We start from the raw sequence: 18208 nt of genomic DNA on the forward strand, positions 1-18208 counted from the left end.
TTATCACATCCAGGAATATTATGAAATGTCCTGTACCTGTGAACTTGAATAAAATTTCTTGACACTCCTGACATTTCATGAAATATGTTCGCCACTAATGTCATGGTAAGTGACTAAAGCATGATAACACCATGCTTCAGTCGCTCCTAAACACAATATTAGACCGAAGTAAACCAAAGTGCGACATTGATTTATAGAGAAATAGAGGGACTGTTTTTGAAATCAGCAGACTTTGAAATATTCCCACGAAACATCAAAAGAAAGGGTTGTATTAATTTACCAAAAATTTGGGAGATAGTCATTTAAGATGAACTTAATACTTGTAAACCTCTCTTTATCATAATCATGCTAAATTAGAAGGCCTGACTTCTTTGTTCCCACTAATAACTGATTGCTAGTGTTTGCGTATCTGACAAAACTGTTTGTGATCTGAAGATGCTAGATGCTCTGAAAACCAGCGAAATATTGATAATCTAAAATTTTTCATGTTGTCCCCCCACGAAATGTGGGAAACCTATATTTTGTACTCTAGGTGGGGTAAGGATATTTTTTTCTGATATTTTATGATTAAATAAATTTAATGACTAGAAACCGAGAGATATCAAAATAGAAAAAAATACAATTTATTATTTGAGCGCACAACTAGTTTCGTTTTCTTAATCATCATCGGGTGCATACCATGAAAAGAAATATACAAAAAATTATACATTACAAGAGGCAGCTATAAATTGACTCGCAAACATATTGCTGACATTTCAAGGAGTTCTGGATGCCATAGTATGATGCGGCACACGTTCACGCAGGCATGATTTCGTGAACAACTCTGTCGTGAATTAAGATAGACTGAATTGAGAATAATCTCTGTTGATTCTTCTCTCCAGTTCATCGTTTTCTAATAATGTTCTTCTGATTTGTTCCAAATTACTGAATGAATGATGTAATCGTCTTCGTTAGGGAGAGCAGAATTAAGAACGTGATTAGACAGTGCGCTGGCTCTAGTTTTGCCATATGTAATGTCTCTCACATGTTCATCCATACCAAACTCAATGGATTTCTCTGTCTGAACAAAATAGGGCGCATTGCAGTTACACTAAAGACGATAAATTCCTGGATACTGTAATGTTCCGGTTTAGACATACCGAGTAAGGGAAAGAGTTTGGAAAGAGGAGTAAAAGAAGTGCGGATTTTAAATTTCTTGAGAATTTTAGCTAACTTTGGTGAAACAGAGCTGATATCGTTACAATGAAGATGCCGCTTCACATCACGGATTATAACTTAAACCGAGGATGAAGCTGCCTACCATTTTGAATGGGGCCCATAGAGATACATTAAACAATGAAAGGATCGCTGGAACTGCTGTATGAAATGAAGAGGATCGCACTGTGAATAGCATAACTCAAAGTGACTTGTATGTGCTTTTTAATTTCCACACAAAATTTCTAAGTTCGATTGTCCGCGACTAGAGCAACTTTTCTTGCCTTTTTTCAGCCGATTTTTGCTTTAATCGATATTTGGCGCACGTAAGTAGGGTAGAGCTTCCTGTCGGGATTTTCATCACGCGTTTCCAAAATCATCCATGAAACTCCAACTGCCCAGACAGCAATGCGAGTGTTAGTATTTAAGACCACGAGGTGCCGGCAGGTTTCTATCATATTCTTGCCCTTCTGACTCCAACATTACCGATAGCCATCGACTCAACTTGCGATGTCAACTAAGGTTAACTACCCACCCCATTTCCCGATTTCCAAAAGTTAGGGTTAAAAGAACTAAACCCATTTAATTTTTGGATTAGAAAGTGTTAAAGGATTTATTTATTTGTATATTTTTATTTTACAAAATTTCTGTTCGCATATTTATGATCACTATCTTTTGCGTTTTAAACTGATCTAACAAAACTTTATTTGATTTTATTTCCATCCATTTAGAATATGCTAATTTATTTTTCATGCAGCCAAGGAATCTGGAGTGATAATACTCTATTTTATGTTAACTTGAATTGTCAATCAGTAAGTGTTTCAATTCATAAAGAAATTAGTTGATGAAAGAAATAGAACAAAATAGGCAACCCAGCCAGAGAATCCATGCAACAACTAACAGACAAAAATACGTTTGGGATGTGAATTTTTTGCTGTAGAATATCTTACTGTAATAAGTTCTGGGATTTCATGGAGATGCCATGTAATATTGTTATTTATACCGTTCACGAATATATGTTTAGAAGCTGCAAAAGGGTAAAACATTGGGATTCCCTTGCAAACAGATTGTCACTTCCTCCAACCTTCTTTTCCGTTTCTACATGGTATGTCCCTGTGTTGAGGCTTAAGTTAGGCAAAACTCATGTTAGAGGCTTAATGTAGTGAAGCAGTTCTGAGGAAGGACTAAAAATATCATAAATATTAATTCAATTAAACGAAACCTGGACGAAAGTGTTGAATGTAAACTGGGATCTTGAAATATTAGTATTTCCCATTTGGGAAGTTTAATGCTACCATATTTATTTTAATTAAATTGATTTCTGAGATAAGCTGTGGATTCCAAAAATAGTCTTTCTCTAAATTGATGGTATTTTTGCAATTAATTCTATGAGCCGTATCTGAAGTATGGTCTGCAAGGCCCGACCGACCATAGGTGCCTGCAGATGTATTTTTGTGTTCTTCCATGCGAATGGTAGCTGATCTTCCTGTTTGCCCATAAAAGGCCTACTTGCAGGAACAGAGCACTTTATATACACTGGTGAGGACTGAAAGCCATGCAGAGATTGTATTTATTTGAAACTGGCTAATTTTTCAGAAGTGTCTCGGCCATAGGGGATGATGAAGATGATGATTATATTACTAAAATCTTTCTGAAGATTTTAGTAATATAATTGGGGAGAGAGCTGATTATTATTATTATTATTATTATTATTATTATTATTATTATTATTATTATTATTATTATGATACTTTGGAAACTGTAGCTATTAGATAAGGTGTGGTGTATATGATTAAGTTCTGTTGTAAGAGAGGACTCATTCGAACAAAAGTTGTAGGCTGTATTGGTTAGTGTTTTAACGATATCGTATTGTTGAAGGTGGGAGGATGGGAAAGTTTGTGAATATATCTGCCTGAATGGACTTTCTGTGTACCGAAAAGAAAAGGTTATCATTGGATAGGCGTGTTGCCGAGGTGTCTAAAAAGGTTAAGCTATTATTAGTTACTTACTCCATAGTAAACTGGATTCTGTGGTGAACACTATTCAGTAGATAGAAGAAAGAATCAATGTGTCTGGGCAATGAGGACAAATTGACAAACCATGAAGTAATCTGACATCCCAGGCTACATTATCATCTACAACTAGTGCCTTTAACATTGATATACATACTATCCTCCAATGGGAAAAAGACAATCTTGTTATGTTCAATGCCACCAAAACACAGTTTTGCCTTTTCTCTCGCAAATGAGATCCCAGCTCACCTACCCTTTACCTCAGTAATACACAAATCACCAGACAAAGTCAAATCTCTTTGCTTGGATTAACCTTTACCTCCAATCTTTCCTGATGTAAACATATTAATAACCTCCATAGCAAGAAACTTGGCAAATAGTGCCAAGTTTCATTCAAGAGTCTATTTTACACCCAAACAACTTTTCACTATATACAAATCCCAAATCCTCCCATGTTTAGAATACTGCACATATGTTTGGGTGGTGCACCTAAAACTTCCCTTAAAATCCTTGACGCCATCCAGAGGCATGCAGCTAGGCTGATATATCATCCTTCTCTTGCAGACTCATTTCAACCTCTATTCCACAGCTGCAGTGTTTCAGCACTGTGTCTATTTTACAGGTACTTCCATGGTCACTTCTCTGGTGAACTTGCAACCATCATTCCTCCACTTTCTCTTAATACAAGAGCTGCAGTTGCCCAGCACCTTTTTACTGTGCAACTGCAAACATGCCAACCTGCTTCTCCTCTCTTCTTTTATTCCTCCTACATCTGTCCAAGCATCACGGCTCTGATGTGCCTATAGGTCCCTCGACCCCTTATGTATGGGATCGATATAAAACAATGGTGAACACATCATCCACATATCTTAACCAGATAGACAGTTTGAGGGATGCTGAATCTAGAGCTTGTTTTTCAAAATATTCCATAAAAAACTGACAAGGGGAATGAGAAGGTAGAACCCATAGATGTACCCTTATCTGTTCATAAATTTTTTGTTTCCAAGAGAAATATCCAGAATGGATAGCAATGGAAAACAAATCAGTAATATCGGGAGGAATAATTTTTTTTTTTTTTTTGTGATAACGTGCCATTTAAGGAAATATTGATAAACAGTGAGGTGATATCAATGCAAAGATATCTGCATTATTTAACGTTAAATTCTCAATAGAAGTTCTGAAATGGATAGAGTTCTTTATAGATAGGTTAACCATATTTCCTTGAGACAAAAACGGGACATTGGGATGACAAAAATGGGACGGGGGTTATGAAATATTCTGTAATGAAAAAGTAAGACGATAAAAAAAAGTTTTACTTTGCCCAATATGTATGGTGATTAAACGTTGGTAATTATTACTTCTGATTTGGTACGTGCTGAAATAAATTTTGGTTCATAAATTTTATTTATCAATGTCGACAAGTAGTCACTTGCGCGAAAACTTTGACCGTGACGCACAGTATGATAAGCAACAAGAGCTTCACTTGCTGCAATTTTATCGCTTTCACTATCACCATCACGTCTCTCCATAAACGAGGTAATGTTTTAAAACTGAAGCAAGAGTCATTTCAGCATCTTTATGTTTCTGGGTATGTAGCTGTTGGTTGATGTCGCTTCTACTTCCATTAGCAACGGAAAAAATGGACATTACAGTGTTGGCATACCACTTTTGTTCCATCATTACACAACTTGTCCAGTTTAATAAATTTGAATTCTTTCTGGAGATCGTCATTAAAACTGTAGTTTTGTCTCTTTGGCATTGCGAGGATAAACTTATAACTTAAAAAAATGTGAAATTTAAACCACCTGCATTGAATAACAATGCGTATGGTTATTCAAAGGCACCGGTTAGCATACAGGCAAAAGAAAAACAAACGCTACAACAGAATAGAAGCGCAAGCGTTGCCAACATGTATTTTTTATTTTCTCTGAATAAATCACTGGAGATATCGATATTTAGTATCGTACAATGCGACTACGGTTATACAAATTACTGGTATCCATGATATTGATATACGATTATAGGTTATGAATAATAATTTATGATTGACCAATATTAAAGTATATTTATAGGCTTTATTAAAAACGGGACAAAATTGACATTTTTATTAAAACGACGGGACGGCCGGGAAACATACTGTTCTAAACGGTACTGTCCCGTTCAAAACGGTACGTATGGTCAGCCTATTTATAGAGAAAGTGGAATGATCGGTGAGGGGGTAAGAGAATTTGCTAACTGGTTTGCTAATTTATAGCATTGGGAATCTGTAGCATCTACTGTAGGTCTGGGGAAATCGGTTTGTGTATCTTTGGCAATCCTTATATCGTGGGGGAAGGGGGGGCGAGAATTGAAGGATTTGAGTTATTTTGTGATTTCAGAAGACTAGTAAGTAACTTTTTGAGCAGCCTTTTCATTTTTTTTTTTTATCTCAGATTTGGTGAAATCATAATCTAAAGGTCTGTAGATGGAGTGGTCTCTGAGAATGATGTCCATTTGTCTATAGCATTCATTGGTATTAAGAATAACAATAGCACTCCCCTCATCAACTCTTCTGATGACTATGCTGCTATCTTTGTATAGTTTCTTGAGGGCACTGAGTTGGCAAGGAGATAGATTTCTGAAAATATTTCTTTCAGATTTAGGAAAGATTTAATTTAGGAAATATTGGAAGAATTAAATAATATTTTTAATTCTTCCTCAGTACTGTTTCACTTCATTAAGCCTCTTACATGGTATGACCTTATGCAAGTAGATAAACATTTAGATTCGTTTTTCTTGTACAGTACTGTGCAGTTTTTTTCAGAAAAGAAACTAAACATCAATCGTTGGCGATCCAGATAGTGTCCCAAGGTTCACTTAGAACAGTAGGCAGTAACAACGTCTCATTAACCAATATAACCCACTAAACGTAACATAGCTAGATTATTATTGTTAAAAAACAAAACAAAACTGACATGTTTTGTTGTTATCTATAGCGGTACTCAAGCATTATTTGGATCACTGCGGGATGCTTGTTCGATTGTACATCCATGAATAAATAATAACTGCTCGAATGCCTTTCGTTCCCAAAGAAAGTAAGCTGAACTCTTTAATAATTTGAAATATGTAAACAGCTGATTTCCATCCTTAGTCGTCATTAGCAGTACAGTTCGTAGCTATCGAAAATTTGAATAGTGGGAGGAAAGCACGGAAGACAACTGCCTATACTGTACAGTATTCCTAAACTCCGATATATCGTTATTCCTATATTGTTGAAAAATTGCCCTTATGTAGCCTATATATATATATATATATATATATATATATATATATATATATATATATATATATATATATATATATATATATATATATATATATATATATATATATATATATATATATATATATTAAAATTATTCTGTTAATATATACTAATTTATTATTAATAAATACATCTATTTATTAATGCTATTTTTGTTGTTGTATTGTTCCATCGAGTCATTTTCGACTCCTGGTGATTCTATGAATATACATTCTCCATTCAGATCTGTCCCTGGCCATATCTTTCAGAATTTCTAAGCGCATTTCAGTTGCTTCTTTAACTCCATCCACCCATCTAATTCTTGGTCTTCCTGCTTCCATCAACTTTAGCAAGCATCATCATCTTCTCCAGACTGTCATTTGCTCGCATAATATGTCCGAAGTATGACTATTTTTGCTTGATGATCATAGCTTCGAGGGAGCAATCTGGCTAAAGATAAACTGTTTAAGGATTAACCTTTCGCTGTAGAGTCGTGTTTACGCCAGGTAACGAACGCGCTAACAAAGCTGAGTTAAACAATGTATATAAGTAAATAAATATACATACTCGTCAGTGATAGTGTACTGCTTTCGCTAAAGATAATTATTAATTTTACAAATTATTTTATGCAAAAATTTTACATCTACGTAACCCCATCAGTACAGTAACGAGGGTATGAAGCACCTGTGGCAAGTGTCTAACTTGCGCCCTCCAACCCCAAAATAACAAAAATGTGAAGGGAGGGAGAATTTAAATGTAACAAGTTAAAATTTACTAAATGCAATATATTAAATACTTACTATTAACCCATCAAAATGAGTTGTAGAGTGTTGCAGAATTTGTGTGTCAAAAGCGGCGTATTGCCGAAATTTAAAAATGCAATATAAAATAGCGGACTTTTATATCTATTTATTTATTTTTATTTTTTACGTTTTGTGCCCCAAACCTAGTTGCTCCCGTGGCGGGTGCCTCTTTCGCCACGCACTCGTTATGGCACTGAATCCCATTATGCTAAAGCAAAGAAAAGTTGATACTGAATATAGAATAGTTAAAAAAAATAAAAATAAAATAATAATAATAATAAATAAATAAAATAAAATAAAATAAACAAATAATAATAATGATAAATAAATAAAATAAAATCTGCTTGATTTGCAATAAACAAATTTCTGTTGCTAATGTCAATGTGCAATGACATAAAACTTGAACTATCGGTCGATCAAATGTTGAAAGGGAATTTATTTCACTTTGCTACATTGAAATCGCTCGAATATTCTCCCAATTATGAAGAAATATCCTTCGAAAAGTATAGTTATGTAATTTCTAATCTAAGAAGAGACTTTCAAGAAAAAATGTTTTTAGATTTACATGAAATGAAGCAAAAATTCTCCATTTTCCTGGATCCATTTTCTGCTGACATAGACATTGTGCCCGAATAACTCCAACTTGAAGTGATAGATATGAAGTGTGATTTAGCTCTTAAGAATAAGTTTTCAAAAGTAGACATTTTCTGCAAGAATAATATCTGTGTTCGGAGGTTCATGTTTGCGAGCAATCATTTTCTCCAATACAATCCTGTGGCAAGTGCCCAACTTGCGCTCCCCTAACCCAAATATGAAAAAAATTTGAAAAATTTAAATGTAACAAGTTAAATTTTACTAAATGCAATATGTTAAATCTTTACTATTAACACCATCAAAATGAGTTGCAGTGTGTTGCAGAATTTGTGTGTCTAAAGCGGCGTATTGCCGAAATTTAAAAATACAACATAAAATAGCGGACTTTTATATCTATTTATTTATTTTTATTTTTTAATATATTTTTAGGTTTTGCGCCCCAAACCTAGTTGCGCTCGTGGCAGGCGCCTCTTTTGTCACGCCCTCGTTACGGCACTGGTCTCAACCACCACGTCCTTCTCTCCAAACTTCGATATTCTGATAGAAAAGTAGAGAAGCCAAGTTTCAGGAGGCTGCAGCAAAAATTAAAGTTTTTAAAAAACTTTTATTTCATTTATTTTTTTTACATAAAAATAGCTAAAAACGTTTTTTTTTTTTTTTTTTTTTTTTTTAATTATTATGGACCAATACTATAAATAGGGTCTTTAGGAATAATTATCCTTATCCGGCCCACAAAGCCAAACAAGTTTGACATCTCTGTGCTAGAAGAATAAATATTATTATCAGTTGGATTATAATCAACAATCTCAGAAACATTTTCTAATATTCTTGAGAATCGCTTTTTTCTACAGCGTCCGAGTTTAATCGATCTCCGGAACAAATAAGCAGTATATCCTTCCAGAATTAAACTCGAGTTTTTAATCTCACAAATCTGAAACACCGATTGAACAAGTACCTCCGAGATGTGTTTTTGACTCCATGGGGTCTTAGGATAATAATAATAATAATAATAATAATGATGATGATGATGATGATGATGATGAACAAGAGATAACTTTTGTTATTGCCCTTTCGTCTACAAAACGTTCGCAAAAATAATCTCAACTAATAACGATGATGAAGGATGGAGACCGAAGAATATTTATAGGGATTTTCAACTGAAGCCATTCTCATACGGGATGGCAGGGTTTTTACTTCCCTGAAACTCGTGTTTTTAATCCCGCAAAACAGTTAAACAAACTCGAAGAATATACCTAATTAAGAAACATAATACACTGTCCTCATAGCTTTAGTTGCTTCTGCTGTAAAAGCCACCAACTAACCAAACTGATCTGCGAGGATGCACAACTTAGGTGGAGTTTCCATAGTGTGTAATAAAAATTAGAGTATTTTCCTCCAGATGGCAGCAGCATCTCTGTATATGCGGTAATGGTGGTACAGCGTACAATAATGCTTTAACCTTAGCCGGTTTAAATAACTTATTTGTGTACATATGAATTTAAAGGTTTCGTGTAGTTTGTCTTCAAAGGCTCTGTTATTTGTTATAACCTTTAGGAGGTAAGTTTTTTTTTTCATACTTGCTTTCCTTTATAACACATTTTGACATATATTTGTATATCATAAGTTCGATAAAGCTATGTTTATATATCTTTCTCAGTTATATAAATACTGTTTATCGTACTACATGATGCATTTAAAACAGTGATCAGAAATGATTATAGTATTAATTTCCCAGCGCAAATTTAATAGCACACAAAACAAAGTATATATTCTTCAGCTGTATTTAGATAACTGATTTCTAAGATATCGGTATTTCATTTGTTCCTGGAAATGTTTTTAATATCGGAAACAGCCCTTTCCTGGACTTGTCATGATTTCATTTATGTGATAACCGTTAATGTCTATTTATTTTTTATGTTTATGTCTATAATAGTACAAATTGGCATATGATTGTTGGATGGTATAAAATCAGAGTATTCAGAAATGGTGTAGTATTATAGTATAAGCAAGCAAAAAAAAAACCTTCCACAAAAACAATAAGATTTTCACTAGTTTTGCACCAGGAAAAATAAATTGCATTTTTCGTTTATCTGATCTAATTTCCCTGTAAGCTGAACAGTGGCGTTGCTAGAGCTTTTACCGCCCGGGGTGATCCCCGAGTTTGCCGCCCCTTTCAATATACACCGAAAATACTACAAAAAGAAAACGACATATAGGGTAAGGTTCAAGGTGTCGCCCGGGGACGATCCCTCCCTCTAGCTATGCCACTGAGCTGAATGTTACCTTCATGTCATGATTAATACTTTTCTTTTGGTCTTAAATTCATTTTAAGATATTGGAATTTTGTGTTGTTTAGCTGACAGAGGAGGGGGGGGGGTGAATAGGGTCAACTCTATCAACATTGGAGCCTTTAAGTGTGATTAAATGTTTAAGTGTTTACATAAAGTATAATGTAATAAACAGTTACTTAGAGCATTATTTTCACATGAATATACTGGGCCCAAGCATCCAAATGTAAAAGCTCTCTGAATGGAGAATATTCATTAAAGTTATTTAATTTATATATATATATATATATATATATATATATGTTGCTTCTTAATATACCAAGGATCTCAAAATAATGTTCAACTCCATGTTCAAAGAAAATGATACATTCATATGCACTAGTAAGCAAAAATTTAATTTAGCATATGTTAAAAATAACTCGAGTACAGCTAAACTTTAAAATGACATTTAAAAATTTTCATCATTTAAATATGCAGCCAGTTTAGTCACTTGAACTGGCTGCATATTCAAGGTGGCTTAGTGGAGTGCAGTGTAAACTAGATTTCTCAAAGTGACTGTAAGTGTACTGGTCTCGTGCAATGAGTCCTTGGACTCCATGGAAGTGTCATGTAATAATAGTAATATAAACTGATGAGTAGCATTGTATTTATTTCCCATATGTATTTCCTTACATTTATTAGTGGCCTGATTTTTAAATCTAGCATTGCCCAATCTTCTGCTCATATATATTACATTATTGTGAAATTAACAGACAACCTGTTTCACAGTTGCCTATTTCCACTTTTCTTTTTTAAACTTTTATGTCATTGGTTTATGTTTCTTAACAATATATATGTAGTAGAGCATTATCCTTCCTGTTTTAACTTGCATGATTTTGATAATGATGCAAGTTAACAGATATTTTGATCTGTATTGCACAATTAATCCTTTAAAAAAATTGTGCAAGCCAGGATACTTCTTGAAATTTTGTCAGACTACTACTAAAGATTTGTCTTTTTTTTTATTTTAAATAAATATATTAATAGATAAATGTAATAAAGAGATGTAAACATATACTTTTCATATATTGTAGAAAGTGATGTGAATTTATGCAGAAGAGCATCATACATTTTTTATTTAAACAGTAAAGTAAGCTCCTTATATAGGCAACTTTTTTGTATTAATTGCATGGATGTGCATGTGTGTGTGTATCAAATTAGAAAGTTCAAATAAAGTTATATTCTATATATTAGTTTATTTGAACATTTTTGAACCTGTCTAGTAGATTATAATTTCATTTCTGTTAAATAAATCAGTTTATTTAATTTTATTTATTTATTTATATGGGGTTCCCCCCATTCCTCAGGACTGGTTGAGCCCTCCTAATGAGGGAGTATGTATGTATTAAGTATGCATTTCTGATTGTAAATCTGTGTGTGTGTTCATGGGCTGGTTTGCTTGTTCTGAGGGACAAAAAACCCAAGTTTCCAGGCAGAAAAAATCATCTACCTCTGTATGAGACCAACTAACTCACCTTTAGTCAAAAGAGACCAGATAAAGGTTCCTCATGTCATGGATGGGAATTGAACCCAGGTCTTTCTGACCAAAGGGCTTCTTCTATACTGACTGAGCTACAGAGGCTCTGTTTATTTAATTGATTAATATTTATTAAAATACTCTGAATCGGAGGGAATTGTAGGAAGGGTTTTTTCACTTGGTTATAAAGTATATTATACTTGAAAATAAATTATATTCTTGTTTTAATCCTTATTCAAGTGTAAGCAATCAAGGTTTGCATGTGAAGTGCTTTCACGACTGGTCTTCTTGTATACAGAGGCTCTTGACTAGATAAGGATTGAAACAAGAATATAATTTATTGTCAGCTGTAATATATTTTAATTCTACATTGATTTAACTTTGGTATCTCTTCCTGGATCTGGCTCCCATTATGGGACCTCAATAATAGTCAGAACTGGTCTATGCACAGCAATATATATATATATATATATATATATATCTGAAAAGAAGTATATACTTTGCATTATGGGATACTAAGGCAATTATTGATGTGAAGTCAGCACCCTCTATATATGTATCCAAGTATAAGCAGATGTACTTGGCTTACACTTGGATAAGGATTAAAACAAGAATAATATTTCTTACTTTATAACTAAATGAAAAAACTTCTTAAAACTTGAGGTGATATTTTGAAACAGACAACATTTTCTTGTGTATTTTGATAACTTCTGTGGAAAGTAATTCTAGTAGAAAACTTGATGTTGTGCATTTTTGATAATGCATTTAAGGTTTAACACAATTATCAAACATTTTTACTTTTCTTTTTTTAGAGTTGGGGAAGGAAACTATTCTGTTTGTTATTAAAGGGAATATATGCTACCCTTAGAAAATTAAACACTTCAGGGAACGTAGTGGGTATCTTCTTTGCCCTTTCTTAGAGCCATTGCTGATAACTACAGTGTAGACTACATGTTTTTTCAGCTATAGTCATTTTTATGTTGTGGGTTAATGTAAGAAATGGACATTTCAGAATAATTAACTGTATTTAATAAGTACTGATTACATTTAAAGGATGATCTCAGCCATAGATGTATTACAAAATGACACAACTGTGTTTTTTGCAATCCTAATTGAGTTGTGATGATCAATTCACAAATTTTTGGAATAGTGATACATCCAGGGTCACAGTAGTATTCATTGATAAATTCTTAAATTAAAAAAAAAAAGTATACCTCTTGTCATATATTGCAATCAGAATGTGACAACATTGTCAGAAATTTAGTTTTCCAGTATCCCGTCTATATTGCATTGGACAATGGTAGTCTTATGGCTTGTATATTATTGATCTTGGAGTTTGCAAAAAATAATACTGCTCAGAATTCATAACACATTTATGAATCCTATCCTAATTTATGCTTATGCATCAATCTACACTTTTTATCATGTAGGCATTCGGAACTGAAATCCTACTCAATAGGTTGGTTATCCCTTATTCCTGAGGCATTTTATATCTGTAGAAAGCATGTGTTCACGGGGACGGTTTGCCTGTTCTCGGTGAAACTCGTTGAAACTGGGTGAAAGGTGAGTTAGCCCTACAGAGGTAGGGCTAACTCACCTTTCACCCTACAGAGGTAGGGCTAACTCACCTTTCATCAAAAGAGACCACATAAAGGTTCCTCATGTCACTGACGGGAATCGAACCCAGGTCTTTCCGACCAAAGGGCTTCATCTATACTGACTGAGCTATGGAGGCTCTATTTATAAATACAGAAATAAAACTAATGATTTTGTCCTTGTCTCTTACCTGAATTCATTAAGTTAAAGGTATCATTAAACTAATATTTAGCAGCAATCTTTGCAATAAAAAGAATATATTTCTGGCATTCAACTACAAATAAATTATGAAAAGTTTTATTACTGGCTGGATGAATTATAGTAAAGGTAAAAATTTTGGATCCATACTTCACTCTTGGCATCTTTAACTTCTTTAATTTCACCTTTAACTTAATGAAGGAGGTTAAGTGTATTATATTTATATTAATCACATTTTAAAAATTCAATGGAGGTGTGCTTCTTTCCTTCCCTGTGATGGACTTATTGTAAGAGCATCCACATGATTACATATCACAGAAAGTAATACTCATATATTTATATTATAAATTTTTCTAAAGAGTGTCAGTGATAAACAATGGCACAAAATATCCATGATAAAATTATACAAAAGCATAATGAGAAAGCATGAAATTATCTTTGTTTTGCCAATGAAATAAATAAGCACACCTCTTATACCCACAGTTAGTAAAACATATACTAGATTTTTAATAAAGGGGAGTATGATCACACATCCCTCCTCATGACTAGTTGAAATTGTGATGAAAAAAAAAAACTAAATTATAAAGTCATAAAGTAATTTTCAGTTCCAATGTAGTGTATAACTTCCATGTTATTCATCTGTGTTGATTCCTGACAGCTTTCATTGAATAATCAGTGAATTTTAGGACTTAACTGAAAGAAAGTTCTTGGAAAGAGAAATGAAAAATCTGGTATTTTGTAGTAACTCACAGGACACAAAATTTTATGTTGTGTATTGTATTTTGCAGTTGTGCTGCAAAACATTCAACAAAGAGTCTGTACTGTGTAAACCAATTTCTGGTCACAGTTTAAGTTTACTGTGATCAGACATGAAAGGCATAATTGTTCGTTCACATCATTATACTAACAGCTCCTGTGGGATTCTAATAAAGAAACAAACTTTCTTTATGTACTAGAAATAGAAGTATCTCTCAGCACAAAAATATCAAGGATATTTCACAATGACAGAGAATTTTGGCAGATTTAAGAGACCTTGCATATTAAGTGATCAGGTTGGAAGGGCAAGGAAAGAGGAATATTAAATTTTACACATAAACTTAGGAGAATTAATGTTTAGTTTTCATTGTGTATAGAAGATGCTTTTCATCTAACAGTGAGTCAGCCAGACTTATATAGAGAGGTGGAAAAGCTTTCTTTCCTGGAAACAAAATGGCTAGAGAACAGCATGTGCAATTAATAGATGTAATATGCTACCTCTAATCTCAGTTGCCTCAGCCTAATTCCAGCTACCCCAATGATCAGAGACAACAGAAAGTTTTATTTGTGAATCTTTTTGGAAATATACTTGACTTGAATCTTATCTACAATTGGAGAAATGTGTTGGCTACAAACCTATACTATATATATATATACGTTTTAGTAATTTATTAACATGTTTTAGTAATTTATTTGCTTTGCTCTGATTATTCATATAAAGTTTTTTTTTTTTTTTTTTTTTGAACAGATAGTGAACACTTTTGTCTCAATGTCAACAGTTATTTTTGTGCCAAGAATCTTGATAAGTTAGCCAAAATAAAGTCCCAGGCTTTGTCCCCAACTGTAAGTATTTGAATGTATTTATTTATTAAAAAACATCATCCTAATCAAATGCCTGATGCCCTCAAGGGGCATACAGGACACCATAATAGTATTACTTCAAAAGATTAGATGGCAGGAAGGAAAACACATTTTTTTTTTTTTCCAGACACTTTTTCTCTTATGATTACACATTCCTGAATGCTAACAATGTCAAGTTCCTTCCTAATATCTTCAGTTTTAACCACCTCACCGGCCGTTATGGATTAAATACGCATCCTCATATGCTTCGTACCCATCATATATATACTTGAATGTAATATCAATGGTATTACAATTTTAATATGCACTTCGCATCCATAATAACTTTGACGTCTATAGACGTCTTGGCTGGTAGCATGGTTAATATGGTTCTGCCATTGATGCAATCTGTTCACTCCCCTAATTTTTTTTTGAAATATTCTGAAATAATACCATCATCTGATTTTGTAAGGATTCTAAATACTGCATTCAGTGAAATGCACTCAGTCCAAGAAAGAATCATCTATAGATAAATTGATAAAATTAATCTGAATAAGTGCTTGCATATCTTGTGAAAGGTATCTTGATAATGAATGAGGTGATATTAGTGATATTGACTGGGAGAATAAAATGGCTGTAAATGGAATAGGTAGCAGTTTCTTAAGAGTTAATTTGTGGTAGCTTTTCAGAGCCATATGTACATGAACTAACAAGCATAATACAATCTTGGATTTTTTAATAGTATCAGAAGAATTAAAGTAAGTCATGTCACATTTTTCATTGTTTACAGTGATCACTTAACCTTGATAGGAAAATTGAAATTAAGGAAAGAGATGATTGGCTGCTTTTGAGAATATGGCAGAAGAAATAGAAAGCATAAATCATGGATTGGGATTTCATTGACAAAATTGAATTGATAGTAAAATTGGGATGACGTTTAAAGATTATTATTATTAAGATTCAGGCCTCCATGGAGTCAAAAGACTCATCATGGGAGTCCTTCATAGAAAACACAGTCTGTCATACCACTCCTTGAACTCGGTGATCATTCGTGCTCTCACCACTCTATCAGGCAATGCATTCCACGGTTCAACTACCCTTCATGCAAAGAAACAACTCCTCACTCTCTTGCTCACAGCTTCCTTTCATAACTTCCAGGGATGACCCCTTGTCCTTGCTCCTATCTCCTGTTCCACCAAGTGAAAGAACTCCCCAGTGTCAACCCTGTAACTACCTCCCAACAGTTTAAAAGTTTCAATCATATCACCTCTCCTATTTACCAAGCTCTGCAGTCCATATTCCCACAGCCAATCCTCATAACCAACATTGTATAGTCCTGAAACCATCTTTTTTATCTGCCTTTGTACCCTTTCCACAATTAATTTATGCCCTTCAAATCCTGGGGACCAAATTTGAGAACAATAGTCCAGGTGTGGTCTAATCAGGGCTTTATACAGTGGAATGCAACTCTTTTATCTCTGCAGGTCAGCGTCCTTCTCAGTATTGCAGCAGTCCTCTGGGTTACCTTCACCACCTTTGCAGTACAGGATGATTCAAAGAGATGGAGTCAATTTTGTAAGTCTGTATATCAAACATAGAACTAGTGACAAATATGATGTAAAGTATATTTGTTTATACTCACAATAAAGTTTATAGCTGTTCAATGTGTTCCCCCTCTGGCCACACAGTTAACAAATTTGTCTCACGTTCTCCTCCGCTACACGCGGTCTGCCTGAGCTTTTTCCCTTACACAGACAGCCTGTTTGCTCAAATTGATAATTCCGATGACAAATGCTCTTCCTCATTGGAAGTTTAATGTTGAAACAACGATGAAATGCATGCTGCATCGTAGTCGGCGACTCTGTTTTAATGAGCTCACGAACTCGAAAAATTTTGCGCTGCATAGTAGCCAATTGGCTCACAACTGATGCTGTTGCATGGCTGTGTGCTTGGCAAGTGCTCTAGCAGTAGTATTTCAAACTTTAGGACCTCCTCTTTCAGTTGTTATGTAGATCATTCACATACGATGTACAGTTCAGGAAATATAGCCATACGAAATTGAGTCTATCTTTTTGAATCACCCTGTATATTCCCTGAATTTTAGGTTTCTATCAATCATCACCCACATTTCTCTTGTCTTCCCTATTTCCTCCAGTACAGCTCCTCCAACAGAGTATGCTGCCTCCCATTGATGTATTCCAAACTTCAAGACTTTACATTTTGCTGCATTAAGCTGACACCTCCTTTCATTTACCCATCTGTCCAGTTTATTCAAATCCTCTTGTAAGGCTCTCACATATCTACACTATTACTAATAACCCTCCCTAGCTTCACATCATCTGCAAACAACTGAATATCTCCCAAATATTTTGCATAATATTCAAAATGTATTTTGTTTCATAATAACTTTTACTTAAAAAGTAAAATTTATTCTGAGAAGTAATTTGAAATATGTGGGAAAAAAACAAACAAACAAAACCTCAGATTGAAGATCTCAGAATGCATCTGGTGCATAGAATAAACACAAACAGATAGTAATATTAATGAAGTTGTTGAAGATTACAAGGCTAAATTTGATCTATAGTTAATTAAGAAATCCAAGATTCATTTTAAACATTTCTGTTGGGATGCTAAAAAGACCAAAACTGAAATGCGACAGTGCATGAGCAGGTGGTTAGAGAGAGAATGAAGGAATCTGTTAACATGTTTCTTGAAATGCTGAGAGATTGTATTCATTGGAGAAAATAGTAAGGGGGGAAGGCTGTTCCAAAGAACAGTAGTAGTTGGAATGAAAAAAAAAAGAGGATGAGAAGTTGATGCAACAAGTTTGGAGTTGAGCCGTGTATGGATATTAACTAGTAGCTGCTTGTGTTCTTATGATAAATGTGAGAAATATACATTGAGAAGAGATATGTAAGAGTTGTTAGCTGGTAATTACTATTTGGCTACTTATTCGCTATTTGGCCACATGGCTCAGATGCACTCCACTCCTTCCTAACACACTTAAACAACCAACACCCCAGAGTCCAGTTCACCTTAGAAAAAGAGGAAAACAACACCCTCCCCCTTCCTAGACACTTTAATCACTCACCAGCTTGATGGATCTTTGGTTTTCTCTGTTTACAGAA

The 18208-nt window shown here is 34.0% G+C and overlaps 1 protein-coding gene across 2 annotated transcripts in view; it reads left to right on the top strand.

The window, feature by feature from the left end:
• Positions 1–18208, top strand: part of LOC150109456 (trafficking kinesin-binding protein 1-like) — a 574911-nt gene that overhangs the window by 123358 nt on the left and 433345 nt on the right. For both annotated transcript variants that reach the window (XM_090413241.1, XM_090413254.1), the window contains exon 2: positions 14989–15083. In XM_090413241.1, coding sequence (XP_090269367.1) covers positions 14989–15083 — 95 coding nt within the window. The remainder of the gene's footprint in view (positions 1–14988; positions 15084–18208) is intronic.

Source organism: Typopeltis vanoorti, chromosome 2 (assembly GCF_054136105.1).
Source record: "Typopeltis vanoorti isolate ZY-2024b chromosome 2, IOZ_Tvanoo_1.0, whole genome shotgun sequence".
NCBI lineage: Eukaryota > Metazoa > Arthropoda > Arachnida > Uropygi > Thelyphonidae > Typopeltis > Typopeltis vanoorti.